At 47.8% G+C, this 15,314-nt stretch overlaps 1 protein-coding gene across 1 annotated transcript in view; it reads left to right on the top strand.

The window, feature by feature from the left end:
• LOC125308627 (protocadherin-16-like) overlaps positions 1 to 14,816 on the top strand; it is a 106,760-nt gene extending 91,944 nt beyond the window's left edge. Inside the window, exons 10-21 of the mRNA XM_048265187.1 lie at positions 1,535 to 2,384; positions 4,309 to 4,548; positions 5,317 to 5,442; positions 5,716 to 5,925; positions 6,155 to 7,021; positions 7,402 to 7,515; positions 7,612 to 7,823; positions 8,159 to 8,310; positions 8,605 to 8,735; positions 9,111 to 9,397; positions 9,578 to 9,719; positions 9,837 to 14,816. Of these exons, the coding sequence (XP_048121144.1) occupies positions 1,535 to 2,384; positions 4,309 to 4,548; positions 5,317 to 5,442; positions 5,716 to 5,925; positions 6,155 to 7,021; positions 7,402 to 7,515; positions 7,612 to 7,823; positions 8,159 to 8,310; positions 8,605 to 8,735; positions 9,111 to 9,397; positions 9,578 to 9,719; positions 9,837 to 12,448 (5,943 nt within the window). The 3' untranslated portion in view covers positions 12,449 to 14,816. The remainder of the gene's footprint in view (positions 1 to 1,534; positions 2,385 to 4,308; positions 4,549 to 5,316; positions 5,443 to 5,715; positions 5,926 to 6,154; positions 7,022 to 7,401; positions 7,516 to 7,611; positions 7,824 to 8,158; positions 8,311 to 8,604; positions 8,736 to 9,110; positions 9,398 to 9,577; positions 9,720 to 9,836) is intronic.
• Positions 14,817 to 15,314: the final 498 nt, after the last annotated feature.

The raw sequence follows: 15,314 nt of genomic DNA, 5'->3' as shown, positions 1-15,314 counted from the left end.
CCCAGAAACAACACCATCGAAGAAAAGGTATTTTTAGACGTGTAATTGCAGGTGCTGGGAAAAGATGCAGCTTTTTTTTTTGCGTCCTGCTTTATGAAACTTCAGCTGATGGTTTTTCTCTCCAGTCTCCCTTTGGAGGAGAGAGTGGGGTGTGAAACGCCTGCAGGGCTGGTGTGGCTGATGCACTCCCAGCTGAGCTCTGATAGAAGCCAGCTGTAACCTGCCCGGTGATGGAGGCCGTAACTCCATAACTTCAGCACTTCTAATACGGTAGCATCCTCCTTTGAACATCAGGGCAGGCTCACGCGAAAAGACTTGGTGAAACGTAATCAAGTTAATATTTCATAAATAGCGGTGGTAGTGCGGCAACGAGACCCTGATCCTCCGGACCCCCTTTTGCCGTAAATCTTAATCCAGCTTTTGTGGTCTGGAAAGTAGAAGCAGCCAGTGAGGAGAGGTCTTTAAATCATTACTCTCCCCAAGCCCGCTCGCTTTCCCTCTAAAGCAGAGAGTGAGAGTTAAAAATTGATATGTAATTGGATTAAAGCGGAGCGACTTTGGGCGCTCTCTGTTGACACATCCCTTGAAGATGTCATCATTTTATTTGAGGCTTCCTCCAAGACCAGGGTCCAAGCACATAGGAAGTGACCTCATGTTAATTTGGAGAACCCTCCCCGGCGTTTTCAATCGACTGTTTAATGTGCATTTAATTACCCATTGTCATATTAAGTTGCACTAGGTCGGTTTTGACTGTCTCTAGGCTTGCCAGTGGGTACAGTTCACATGAAACAGGTTGTTATTTTTGAATGGATTCAATGCACTAAGGGAAAAAAGGGCCTATTTAAGAAAGAAAGAAATGCTCTCTTCTATAAAAAGGACCTCCAAGTTTGATGCAGACACCGTCCAAAGCCCATTTTTCAGTGCTTCGTTTTCACTATAAGGGAACTCTCGTCACAGTGAGTCAATTACTGGTTTGGGATAGGGGTGAGCTTTATTAAAACAGCGTGTCAACTACGGAGTGGGAGCTCGTTGCGTGTTTCCATATTAGGCTCCGAGGCGCATTTGCTTTGAAGTCCTCTTGATTGGCCCATCATAAGTCTTTGTAAAACTGGGGGTGTTTTCTGAAAGCTGTGCCCTGTATCCTAATATGAATGTTCTGACTATTTCCTATTCTGATTATGTTTACTTTAATCCTTTATTATTTTTCCTGGCAACGATGCCCTCATCTGATTAAATCTGATTAACGCTAGCAGGCATGTTGTTGAAGTCTGTAAAAACTGCTAAAAAGTTTTGTTTTTCATCCCGGGGTGAAAAAAAGAAGCATAACGAGGGAATGCGGTCTACAATATGTTTTCATTTTCTAAGCTTCCAGTGGCTGTGGTGACTTGAGCATATTAAGGCATTCATTTGAACTGTTGAGTGGAACGTAGCATATCTATGAGGTTTGGCTTTGTAAAAAGAACAGTAGAACGCTTGCCAGGGTAACTCTTGTTCCTTTCTGAATTGTATGAAAACCTCTGTTCTCATTTTGCAGGTCTTGAGCTCGAGCAAAGGCAAGGCCAAAGCCAACTCCCGGTCGGTGTCTCTCACCTCCACGGAAGGGGCCAAACCGGGCTCCGTCATTGGCTCGGTCAGGTCACATGATGCCCAGGAACTTCCTGAGACTGGTCAGGTCACCTACACGGTGGTCGGCGGAACGGACCGCGACGGCACGTTTGTGGTAGACCGACTGACAGGAGACGTCTACTTGGCGCGGGAGCTGGACTATGAGAGGGACTCGCGCTATTCGATTCACATTGAAGTGGTGGACTTCTCCTCAGCCCTCCCAAGTAGCCACATGGTTCTGCTGGACATCGATGTGCAGGACAGCAACGATCATGCCCCGCACTTCCCTGAAGACCCCGTCACCATTGTCATCTCGGAAAGCACGGAGCCTGGCACGCCCGTGTACACCTTCCAGGCCTCGGACGGAGATGGCAGCGGGCCTAACAGCGAGCTGCACTACACCATCCAGCAGCAGTGGCCTGCAGACCCAGGGCTCCTGGACCTGGACCCAAACACCGGGGTGCTCTCCCTGGGCATGCCGCTGGACCACGAGACCACCTCCTCCCTGGTGCTGGTGGTGCAGGCCACCGACTCGCCGCTGAACGCCAGCCAGCGCCGCTTGGGCTCGGTGACAGCGCGCCTCTTTGTCACGGACGAGAACGACAACGCGCCGGTCTTCGCCTCGCCCTCTGCGGTCAGCGTGATGGAGGACCAGCCGGTGGGGTTCGTGGTGCTGTACGTCATGGCGCGCGATGCTGACCAGGGTGAGAATGGACGCGTGTCCTACCGCATCCAGACGGGAGACTCGGCTGGAAAGTTCAGCCTGAACCCCAGCACTGGTGAGTCTTTCATCCCCTCACTTCACACTCCGCACGGAACACCACTCATTTTCTCACTTACAGCAGTCCCTCTCTCTCTTTCTCTCTCTCTCTCTCTCTCTCTCTCTCTCTCTCTCTCTCTCTCTCTCTCTCTCTTCTCCTGCCTCCAGCCAGACCCTTTTCCCTGCCAAGGGCTGTGCTCACATGCTCTCAATCAGGTCTCTGTGTGTATCCATTCCCATGAAACATCGAGCCGACAAAAAAATAACGCCGAAGTGTCCCACACTCTGCCGGACTGCTGGTAGCTATTAAGACGTGGCCCGCAAACTGCAGTCGGGGCTGCGAGGGAAGGTCTGCACTAACACCAACATGAGCTGTTTGGATCCACAGGGACTTGGTTGTGGTGCCTAAGACACGCTTTAGCAGCCCCCCCTCCTCCTCCTCCTCCCTGCCCCCTTTATCCCACAGCCCTGCCTCCAGGTTTTAGTCAGGAAATACCACTCCCTGTCCAACTGTCCCTCAGGACACAAAGAAGGATGAAAGTGGTCTGAAAAAAGGGAAAATCTGTCATGCATGTAAAACGTGCACAGACCACAGAACATGCTCTCCTTGAAGTGCCCTCAGCTGTGTTGGTCATTTGTTAAAATAATGACACAGCCCATCCTCCGAGCACCTGGTGTGCTCCCGTTCCGGCATTTGCCAGATGAGGAAGTTGTTTTTACCCCTTTTTTGTTTTTTCCTTTTATGTTTCTCATTTTTTCTTTTTACATTGCCCATCATGAAATTAGGCAGAAAGTCAGAAAACTTTTATTTGTTCCTCGACAGAGCCTCAAGGGTTTTACATTTGTTTTCGGAAATCTGTGTAATTTCAGTTCACCTGAAGCTAGCATGTCTCTCAGTGCTCCCGACTTATGCGGAGCCAACGAGGTCGAGGAGCAGCAAACATCTTCATTCCTTTTTCCCTACACACTGTGTCTTATCACAAGCTCGGCTTATGGGCAGGATTGCTGGGGAGTCAAACTGGCTGAAAACATTTGAGCCTGTAATTCTTACCAGATTAGAGGCTCAGGGGCAAGTTATCTCAGCACTCGGCAGATAGAAAACGAACGAAAAGACAACACACACAAAAAAGCGAGACTTTAAACAGAGCCGAAAACAGCCTGCAGCGGCTGCAGCAGCCTCTCCCTCCCTTACACCCACCCTCCGTCGGATGCGGCTCAGTCCAAAGCATGAAATCGAAATTGAATCAATGCAAAGCCCCCTCGTCCCCACTACTCAGTTAGGTAGGGGTTAATGACGTGCCGAGGTTGCCTTTAATTTCGTCGGGGCACGGCAGACTGGATTGTGTTGCGTGTCTAGAGAGCGTGTTTACCCTTTCTCCTCCCTGACCCCCCCTAAGGCTGTGTCTCTGTGGAAAAAACTCATAAACTGCAGCCAGATAGTTAGCTGCAACAGAGGCGGCGTTGGTTGGAGTGGGGTGGGGGTGGTGGTCAGTGGTGGTGTGTGTGTGTGGGAGGGTGATGTTGGGGTCGGTGGTGGCGTCAGCCAGCGGCACAGTGGGCAGGTAGGGCCGAGTCATAAACAAAAAACGAGAGAGAGGAAAAAGGAGAGGTCTTAACTCTGATCAGCCTCTCCCACGACAAGTTGCTCCCGCCCTGCGTTTTCGCACCTCATTCCCGTTGCCACAGAAACGTGGCGGGGGCTTGCTCGTTAAGGCCATTAACCCGCTGAATCGCTCCGCACGCATTGCATGCGAGCGTCGACTGTGGTCCCTCCAAACGGCGGGCTTACTTAACAGCGTGCCTCTGCATTTGGCAAGCGTGCGGCAGGCCTCGTTAGCGTCTCACACACTCTCCAACAGAAACAACAGCTCAAAGTGCAAGAGAACCAAGTTTTCTGCTAACGAATACTTCATCTGTCAAAATCCTTTCTCCTGACTCTCCAGGTTCTTTGTCCATCCTCAAGCCCCTTGACAGAGAAGAACAGGACCTTTACAATCTGACCGTCATCGCTGAGGACCATGGGATGCCCCAGCACTCCACTACGCAGGTGCTGTCGGTGCAGGTCATCGACGTGAATGACGAGGTACCCTGGTTCGAGGAAAGCCAGTACGAAGCCTTCGTCACCGAGAACCAGCCTGCAGGGTTCTCAGTGCTGGTGGTCTCAGCTTCTGATCTAGACCAAGGTGGGTTGTGAATCATGTTCCCAAATTCAACTAAATAATTTCACACAGGTTTCATTTTTGGGGATTATTGCGATTCTATGTAGATCACAAAAGTGATTAAAACGAATGCCTCTGAAGTGTCTGCTTTCTGCTAGTATGCAAACAAACCCCCCTACCTCCACCTAGAGTGTGTGTGTGTGTTTTGTTGGCACTTTGCACATCACCAGTTGGTTTTAATTGTCAGTAACACTTTGGGGCTGGTGGAGGAGGGGGAAGAAGCACATTCTCCTGGACTTAGTCAGGAGCATATAAAAGAGAAGGATTATAAACTCTCACTCCCTCTAACTCTTTCTCTCCCAGCCTCGCTCTGCCCTTCTCTCTCTTTCTCTGTCTCTCTCTCTCTCTCTGTCTCTCCAGGAGCAATTAATGAAGTAAACAGGTGTCTGTGCCAGACTCGTTCGGGGTTAGCACGCTATCTGGCATCTAGGTACCAGGGGGAGAATGATTGTGGCCAACTGCTTAGACAGCAAAATAAACTACAAACAAATAAAAAAAAAAACAAGGGAAAAAAAAACAACCTGAGGAGCATAAAGGAAAAAAAACAAGGCATGCTGCTATGTTTACTCATTTCGTGAGAAAACTCAATTGCCCCTTTTTTGCACATGGCCGTGCGTCACGAGCACAACTTTTCTTTTTTCCCCTTTCTCCCAGTGCACATGGAGTTAATTTGGGAAGTGTGACTTCCAGTAATTGGTGGTTGTCTCTGTCTGCATTTCTCTGTCTCCTCAGGGACAAACGGCCTGGTGACCTACGGAATCTCCGGCGAGGACGGCTTTAGTATCCACCCAACGACCGGCATCATCACCACCAGCAAAGCCCTGGACAGAGAGACCCAGGAGCTCTACACTGTGACAGGTACAGCATTACCCCCAGTCTGCAGTAACAGATTTGCAGTACAGTGGAAAGAAAACAGGCGTTTGGCTCCGTCACTGAAAACCTGTCAAGATAGTATCCACTCGGCTAATGTATGAATGTTATGACTGGTACAGGTTCTTTCCATCATTTTCAGTTTTTATGTATTTTCAGATCATAATTCTTTTTCCACTAAGTGGATTTGAGATTTTTACGCTGTTCCCCTGCTCAATAGAAGCAATGTTAACAATGAGCCGGTAAAATTTCTCTCGACAGTGTACGCCAAGGACGGCGGACTCCCGCCAAATTTTGCCAAAGCAACAGCGAAGATCACAGTCTTGGACGAGAACGACAACAGCCCAGTGTTTGGCAGAGTGTACTACAGTCTGGATGTGCCTGAGAACCAGGAGTCTGTAGTACTGTTCACACTGAGGGCCACTGACCAAGACACAGGAGACAGCGGGGAGATCACATATAAAATCACAGGTGAGAAAACTCTTTCAGTACTCTTTCATGCTGCCAGGTACACAATGCTTTTATCCAAACAGACTTTACTCGTGCCTGTTTTGCGTTAGGTAGATTTTATAGTTTGATACTTTTTCCACCGCTTTCCAACTAAGTTACTTTCCTTAACGCTGATGTTTTATCTAGGTGAGTACTATCCACTCTGTTTACTATGATGTGTTGTCATGCCTTCACCTTCTTTTCTTTTCAGAGGGTGACCTCATGGGTGACTTCCGTCTGGAGAGAGGTACAGGAGTGTTGTCCACTTCCAGACCGTTAGACCGGGAGAAGAAGGCTAAGTATGCGCTGACCATCATGGCCATAGACCAGGGCACCCCACCTCGCAGCGCTAGCACAATAGTAGAGGTCGCCGTCCTGGATATCAACGACAACAGCCCGCTCTTCCAGAGCAGTAGCTACACCATTGATGTCTCTGAGGACACTCCCGAGAGCTCACCAGTGCTGGAAGTAACCGCCACAGATGCTGACGAGGGCCCCAACGGCCAGGTCCTGTACTACCTCAGCAAGGAGGCCGAGGGCATGTTCTTGGTGGACGAGCAGTCAGGGCGCATCTTCACGGCCACGCCTTTAGACCGGGAGAAGAAGGCCTCGTACACCTTCCAGGTGTGGGCGGTGGACTCCGCTCCGGCCGCCCCGCGCAACTCCACCGCCCAGGTGGCCGTGCACCTGCTGGACGTCAACGACAATTCGCCTTTCTTCGTGCAGGACCCGCTTGTCATCAACATCTCCAGTGCACAGGCACAGGGCCACCGCACCCTGGCCACCATGCGGGCCGAGGACAAGGACTTCGGGGCCAACGGGTCCGTGTTTTATCGCTTCGCCACCCCCGTGAGGGGCTTCGCCATCAACTCGCTCACGGGGGCCATCCAGGCCACGGAGAACCTGCAGGGGCTGACGCAGAGTCAGCGGACGCTGATCGTAGAGGCCATGGACCAGGGGAGCCCAGCCCAGTCGTCATTTGGAGTGGTGGTGGTGTACGTGCGGGAGCAGCCGTACCGGGGAATCCGCTTCTCACGGAACACCCGCGACGTGAGCCTTCAGGAGAACGCAGCCCAAGGTGTGTTTGGATTTCATTACAAACTATTTAGCGTGTTTACTAGATATCTCTAGAGGACTGTTTACAGTGTGCTATCTCAAGTATGATAAGTGTTTTGTGTGCATGTGTTTTTCAACATGAAGTAGTGTTGTTAGTATTGCATTCAGTGTATCCATGGATAATACTTCCTGGGACCCTTCTGTGAGTTCAAGCAAGTACGTTAGATTGTTACAGCAGTAAACAGGGTTCTTGAGCAGTATGGAAAAGTATAGAAAAGTATGGAATTTGAGTTTAGTATTTTCCAGATCTGGATAAGCAAAAATTGTCTTCTGGAATTTTGAAATGGAAAATGTGTAGGTGTCTGTGCAAAACATAACACACTGAGTTTTGTCTGTTGTCAGGTACTGTTGTTGTGCAGACTCAAGCTCAGTATCCTGATGGCTCTCGCAATGGCATCAGTTACAGCATCTTCAGTGGCAACAAGCTTCAGTCCTTTGGAATTAGTGCCACTAGTGGTGAGTTAATGCAATAGCACTCTGTGAATGACACCTTCACACTAATCATGGCTAACAAACCAAGTAATTGCCTGGGTTCTTTGTTATGATGTCTAGGTGAAATTTGGGTTCAGAACTCTGTGGGTCTTGACTTTGAGGAGACGCCCAGGATCCGTCTTGTGGTGAAAGCCGAGACTGCATCCTCCAGCTCCTTCATGGCTGTCAACCTGATCCTTCAGGACGTCAATGACAATCTGCCACGTTTCCAGCTGCAGAACTATGTGGCATATGTCAGGGAGGCACAGGGCTATGATCACCCTATCATCCAGGTGCAGTAACGGGTTTCCCCTGGCTTCACTGTTATGGTTGGCTTTTGTGAATGTGTGAAGTTGTACCATGAAAACACACTCTGCCTCAAACTAAGCAGATCTGGAAATTTTCACTGCCGCTGAGAAGTGGTTTCACCTTGTTATGTCGATGTTTTCATTGTCCCAGTTGAAAACACTGGCTAAGCTCTGCCATGTAGCCAAACCATGCAGTATCCCCCCTCTCTTGAAACCAGAAGTTCCAAGTCTAATATTGCTCACTGGTTCACGTTACGCTGGAACAGCTGTTGCAAATCTGGCTTTATTTTCATTTGCAATTTCCCTGGTAATTTCCTCAGGTAATGGCAGATGACCTCGATCAGGGTCAGAACGGTCAGGTGACCTACTCCATAAGGTCGTCATCCATGAGTGGGCTTTTCAAGATCGACCCTTTGACCGGCAGCATCACAACAGCTGCTATCATGGACAGAGAAATCTGGACACAGACAAAGTAAGACTTTCTTTATTGATTTTGTCATATAGCGTCCATTTTGACATACCTAACTTTTCAACAGCCTATAGTATCTCTGTTGGCTTGTTTGTCCACTGTTTCCAAGACAGCATCATGATTCATTCACAAACCTGTTCCAAAGCTGAATTTAATAATACATCTCTTCTTGGACCATCCTGAAATGAGGCGATGATGTAATTACCAGATAACACATCGTAATGCCTGAGCAAAAGCATGAGATGAGGCTCTCTTATATGTGTTACCCTAACACCACTCCCCCCCTCCTCCCCCCAGACTTGTTGTCACAGCAACTGACCGTGGAACCCCCAGGCTGGCTGGCTCGGCCACCCTCACTGTCATCGTTGTGGACCTGAACGACAACAGCCCCACGATCCCCATACCCCGTGAGGTGCGGGTGCCAGAAAGTGAGTGATCTGAACCACACTGACGTAATCAAAGAGCTGCGTGCTCATTCTGTCTCTCTTTCTCTCACTCTTTGTTTCTCTCTCTCTCTCTCACTCTCTGGAACACATTGTCTCAGGTTGACTCAATTAGGAGCCTCTGTTTTTGCCAAGTTCTTCACAGCTCATTTCCTGTGTAATGCTGCAAAGCTATTGCATATCCAAAGGCTCGCTAACATCAAAATGTGCTCATGGTTTTCATACAAAATACTGTGATCATAGAGGTAAAGCTAGTGTTACACTGACATTATGTGCAACATATATTTTAATGTCAATTGATCTCCAGCTGCTAGAAATATTTGAATTTCTTTTTTGTTCTTATCTTATTTTCCCAAACAGACACAATGATTGGCACAGTGATTACCCAGGTAACAGGGAATGATGTGGATTCTGGCCCGGCCCTTTCATATTCCCTGCACCTTGATTCCTACGCACAGGGGAAGTTTGGGATACACCGATATGGGGGTGGGGTGTCTCTGACAGCTCCCCTAGACTTTGAGGAAAGGACCTGGTACACGTTGACCATTCGCTCCTCAGACTCCCAGCATTACAGTGAGGCAAACCTTACAATCCTGGTGGAAGATGTGAATGACAATGCCCCCACATTTACTCAAGACCTCTACCAGGTACAGAAATGGACTGAGCGTGTTAAATTTGGATCAAATGCTTTACTAATAACAGATGATTGATCACAAGTCATGTGAGATTTGCATTTCTTACAGTCAGGAAAATATTTTTTTTTATTTAATTTGAATTAGTCTCGAAACAAAACATTTCAGGGTTTCTGTCAATATCTTACATTGTAGGTGACATTACCAGAACATTCTCCAACTGGAAGTGCTGTCATCACAGTGACTGCCACAGACAAAGACACTGGAGAGAATGGAAAGATCTCTTACAGAGTGATGTCATCAACAAGAGACATTTTCTACATTGATCCTAACAATGGTACACCAACTCTATTAACTCTCTGGGTTTTGTACTCTCTTGAATATGAATACAGTATAAGAATGCAGTAGCCTATTAAACTGCAATGAGTTTAATCACATTTTTGTGCTTTGGCAGGTACACTGTTCATCAACCAGAGAGCGGAGTTCCACTCTGAGCGTCCATCCATCCTTGTTGTGATTGAGGCTCAGGATGGAGGCAGCCCACCTCTGAGTGCCTTCACCACCGTCCAAGTCCGTGTGTCTGACGTCAACGACAACGCTCCCATGTTCCAGCAGTCTGAGTACAGAACCACAGTGTCTGAGGACGAACTCCCTGGGGCCACCCTCCTGAACTTAGAGGCTGTGGATGGGGATATGTCCCGGGAAAACTGCGGATTTGACTTTGCCATTGCCAGCGGGAATACCGGAAATGCCTTTCAGATTGAGAGCAGCGTCCGCTTCCTCGAGGGCCGGGGTTTCCAGACAGTCGGCTCACTTGTGTTGGCCGATCGGCTAGACTTCGAAGCTTTGCCCAGCTACAACCTCACCATCGTGGCTTCGGACCGCGGCATCCCCCAGCGCAGCTCCAGCGTGCCCGTCCTGGTCACGGTCACAGATGCTAACGATAACCCCCCGGCCTTCAGTCGTGCTGAATACAGCGTGGTCCTCAGTGAGAATGCCGCAGCCGGGACCGAGGTCTTGCGTTTGTCTGCTGTTGACCCAGACTCCAACCCCAGTGGTGAGGTCAACTATGTGATCAGCTCTGGAGATGACACGGCCCTCTTCTCTTTGGACAAGCGGACAGGGGCGTTGCGTCTGAAGCGCTCCCTGGACAGCGAGAGGCAGTCATCCCATATGCTCATTGTCCAGGCCTCAGACGGTCGGGGTCACTTTGCCCTGGCTCCTGTCATTGTGGAAGTCAAGGACATCAACAATAACAAGCCCTATTTCCCCTTAAAGAAGCTGACAGCAAGCATTCGTGAAAACCAACCACAGAATGCTTTGGTCACCATGCTTCATGCTATTGACCATGATAATGGAATGTTTGGCCAGTTGAAATATTTCATGATGGACAAATCAGGTGATGGTAAAGACTCATTTTTAGTCAACCAGACCTCTGGAGAAATAAGGGCCCGTTTCACGTTTGATTTTGAAAAGGTGAACTCTTTCAGCTTTGTGGCCATAGCAATGGATGCAGGCAACTACTCAGCCTCAGTCACAGTGCAAGTATATGTGACCGGCGAAGATGAGTATGATCCTGTTTTCACCACGTCAGATCTCGCATTTCATGTGCCTGAGGGAGCCAGGAAAGGACAGAGCATCGGTCAGATTCATGCAAAAGACGAAGACAGCGGTGTCGATGGTATTGTTCTGTACTCTCTTGCCGACAACTCTCCCTACTTTGAGGTTAACACGTCCACAGGGGTGATATCACTGAAAATGGACAGTTACAGCAGACACGTGAGCCGCTCCAAGAGGGAAACTCGTCAGATGACCCTGGACGTCATAGCCCACAGCCCCTTGGAAACGTCGCGGGTGACCACTGCCAGGCTAACCATCGATGTCACACACACAGCTTTTGGCCTGGCCACAGATGTAAACATGCTGCTCATTAGCATCATAGCCGTTTCCCTGGCTATGGTCATCATCTTGATTGTAATAGCCGTGGCATTATTCTTGTTCCGGTCCAGACGGCAGAAGGAGAGAGAGGAACGCGAAAGGATATCTTCTTCGGGCACTGTATTACAGAAGCTCGACGAAACCAAAGTCGACAGAAATGACCGTATATATCACCAGACACTGCCTGGTTATGCACCGGAGACCCGGGTGGACCCAGGAACCGGAGGGGGTCCCTACACAAGGGGCGGATCTCTGGACCCCTCTCACTCCAGTGGACGTGGCTCTGCCGAAGCAGAGGCAGCCGAGGACGACGAGATCCGGATGATCAACGAGTACCCGCGAGTCTCCAGCATCTCCTCCTCCATGCAGGAGCACATATCCGCTCGTGGGCCTGACTCTGGCATCCAGCAGGACGCAGATCAGCTCTCTGACATCTCCTGTGAACCAGGGATGGACGCCAACCAGTGGTTCAAAGGGAAAAAGCTGGGAAGCTTGAGCGGGACCCTTTTGTCTGGCCAGCTCCCCGTGTACCGAGATGAGGGCGGCGGTTACTTGGGAGTGGGACGGGGGCTCAGCATCTCCCACCCCAAAGACTATGCTTTTCCAGAGGACGGGAAGCCCGCCGTGGACGGCTCCCTCACGGCCATTGTGGCTAGCGATGAGGAGCTGAGGGGCAGCTACAATTGGGACTACCTCCTGAACTGGTGCCCCCAGTTCCAGCCTCTAGCCAACGTCTTCACCGAGATCGCTCGACTCAAAGATGAGAGCGCTCCTCCTAACCCGCGGAGGCCCTTCCAGCCGAAGGCCAAGCCTGACCCCAAACCCAGGATCGACCCTCCGCCACTCATCACCAACGTGGCCCATCCGGGGGCTAAAACAGTGCCCCCAAAGCCCGCGGTGGGCCGGACTTTCCCTCAGCTAGCCTCCCTACGCCGGTCACCCCTCAGCAACGACGGGTCCATCTCGTCAGTTGCCATGTCGCCCAGCTTCTCCCCGTCCCTGTCCCCCCTTGCTGCTCGCTCCCCAGCCATATCGCCCTTCGGGGTCACACAGGGGCCCCCGGCCTCCCTCATCAGCACCACAGAGCACTCTCTGGAGCACAGTGAGGAGGCTGAGCTGAGGATCTAGACTCTTTGGAGCCTCCTCTCTCTCCTAAGGACCTATACCCCTATAGGAGCAGTAACGCTGACCGAGCCCAACTTTGAGCTGCAACTCAGTGCCCAATGTGGATGCCATAGCTGGTGTCTGACTATGTTGTTGCCTCACTGGCTGGCCAGAGAGTTGAAGGGCAAGGTGTCCAATATGGATATATATTTGGATAGAGGACTATGGACTCCGTTCCTATAAACTTTCAATAGACATGCCTTTTGTTTGCACATTGAAATAGAGGAGCAAGCATTGATGTCAATTTTTTACATGAACACTTTTTTGTATTATATATTTTTGTACTGATTTGTTTTTTTGACTAGAAAAATGACATTCCTCTTGTCAAAAGGTTGTTATAGCCTCTGATTATATTTGTATATCTGTACATTTGTGACTGTAATCTTTGTACTGTATGTTTTGTGTTAGCCCACAGAATTAAATATTAATTCACTAATGTTTTCTAATATGTTCATGGAAAGATGAAGCTCTTAACTTTTATTTCATACATTTGGGGGAATTTGGTTTGTGTCTCTCTTGTAAATATTTTTACCACTAGAGAGATGTATTTGCTGGAAGAACATGTAAGCTGCATTTTGTAGTATTGTTTGTTTGTACAGTTTTTTTCGTAACCTTGGTGACATGCTGCTTACCTTTTACTTTCACCCTTGATTGGGTGACTCATTAAAAAAAAAAAAAAACTGGTACCCTCAGTTGACCAGATATCTAAACACCTAAAATTACACTTTCTTGTCAGATCACGTTTAAAGAATAAAACCAACAAATGGAGATGGGTAGGTTTTGGTTCGTTTCAGAACTGTATTGGCGGAAGTATGAATGCAGGCTTACCATGTTAGAGAAAGAGAGAAGTAGAGAAAGCGCGAGAGAGAGAGAGAGAGAGAGCTATTTGAGGGGAAAAGTATGTCCAGACTTTCATAATTTAACTACATCGCTTTTAGGGTCTTTACTTTTACAGCTAATGGCAGCTACATTATGATTGAAAGACTTTAAACTCACCGCCCCATCATACACAGTGTGCATAACAGCCTATTAGCACATAATCGCTCATAGTACCAAACAAAACACCACATTAATATTAGGAAAGCAAAAATTGGAAATGACAGCTCTGGTTTTGAACTGTGGCCTGATCCATGCAATCGATATCCAACTCGCTCTTTGTACACAGAAAACACCAAGTTGAAGATTTGCAGATGCTTGGAAGAAATCGTTTTATCTATTTAGGGGGAGAAAGCGCTGAAGCGGGTAGAACTGTGCACAAGCCAGCAGTGCATATTTAGCAATGTTATGAAGGTGGCCGAGTACTCTGTGAAAAATTAAGCCATTAACAAAGGATTGCATCTTAGTTTCCCAGTATAATTTTATAAAATGATGCCCTTTTCTTTTTCTTCCTACAGTAGGCCAGGCCTTTTTAGTTTGTTGGATTTATTGCCTTAACATAAATGTGGTGCCATAGATTGCCCTTGAGTGACTTTAAAGCCTGTGCCATTTAAGCTAAATGTTTAATTCAGTTCCTTCTTAGGCCATATCTTATCAAAAGTCATGTTATACCATTGAAATGCCTTAGGTTGTATAATCAGATCTCACTGTCACTATGGAAACATTTTGGCTATATGTTTATTTCCACTATAATCTGTATATCGTTGATGCCAGAAAGAACAGAGAAGTTCATTTTGGGAAGTTTCTGGAAACGTCAGTCAAGGACCCCATGTGTACAGTTGTATTTATTGCTACAAAGGCTTTCTGCCATGTACGGAATCTGGAAATATAATCGTCTTATATTTCTTCTGGAAATGAGTTACAAAAGAGTTTTGTACTGGCAGCTGTTTAATTGTTAACAAGCAAGGTGAAATAAAAAGTAGTGGTAAATGCCTCAAAGAAAAAAAAAGGAAAAACAGAAATAATTTGCCCAAAGGTCAAAACTGCATTCAAAGAAAGACTGCTATTGTCTACATGTCCTCTTTTCTATGTAGGAGAGCTTTCATCTGTTCCAGCAAAATGCTGAATTTATTTAAAATTCACCTGTTTCCCGTAATGAAAACAAACAAAAAACAGTAACTGTGAAATGTGTTTTAGACTGGGCTCTCTCTCTCTCTCTCTCTCTCTCTCTCTCTCTCTCTCTGTTATTCTGGTACAGTTTTTTAATACAACAAATGTAGCAGTAGTTGGTACCTTAGACAGAAATGTTCATTCACTCATGCCTTGTCTTTCTTTTTATTTCCTTGTTTAATTTTTAATTGGAACCTATTCCCTGACTGAACTCCACAATACCCCAGTGGAGGAAAAAAAGTTGTTTTATTTGTTCAAGTGCCTAATTAAAACATATTTGTAATTATACTGTCTCAGCCTCCTTGAACCAATAACTCTCAGACAACAAAGCATCGACAAATACAACCAGGTCAGGAAGTGTAACCCCTGCATGACCCAACCCCTGTAGTCTCAAATTCCAACCACCCCATGATGATATGTCTGTAATATGTCTGACAACGCAGTCTCTTATAAGAAAATATTTACAGGCAACAACTGATTCTCAGACTTAAAATCCTAGCAATTTTCTGGGGTGGAATAACCCTTCTCTCCATACCAAACCGTTTGGTTGGGGACTAATTCACTGCTGTGTGCCCACCTGTTTCGCTTTGAATTAAATTACATTAAGATTTTGCCTTTGACTTTAAGCCAAGACAGACCTGTGCTGAATCCAGTCTGAAGTCTCCTCGTTTACGAAAAAAAGAGGGGAGAGAAAGAAAACGTCTGAACTTTCGGAGAGCTCATAAAGAAAGGAATGGTAGCTAAGCCTGGGAAGCAGCAGAGTGTCAGCGGCTAGAGCCCTATC

The sequence above is a fragment of the Alosa alosa genome, chromosome 15 (assembly GCF_017589495.1).
Source record: "Alosa alosa isolate M-15738 ecotype Scorff River chromosome 15, AALO_Geno_1.1, whole genome shotgun sequence".
NCBI lineage: Eukaryota > Metazoa > Chordata > Actinopteri > Clupeiformes > Clupeidae > Alosa > Alosa alosa.
Note: the sequence above shows the minus strand (reverse complement) of the source record. Positions and strands in the feature narration are given on the sequence as shown.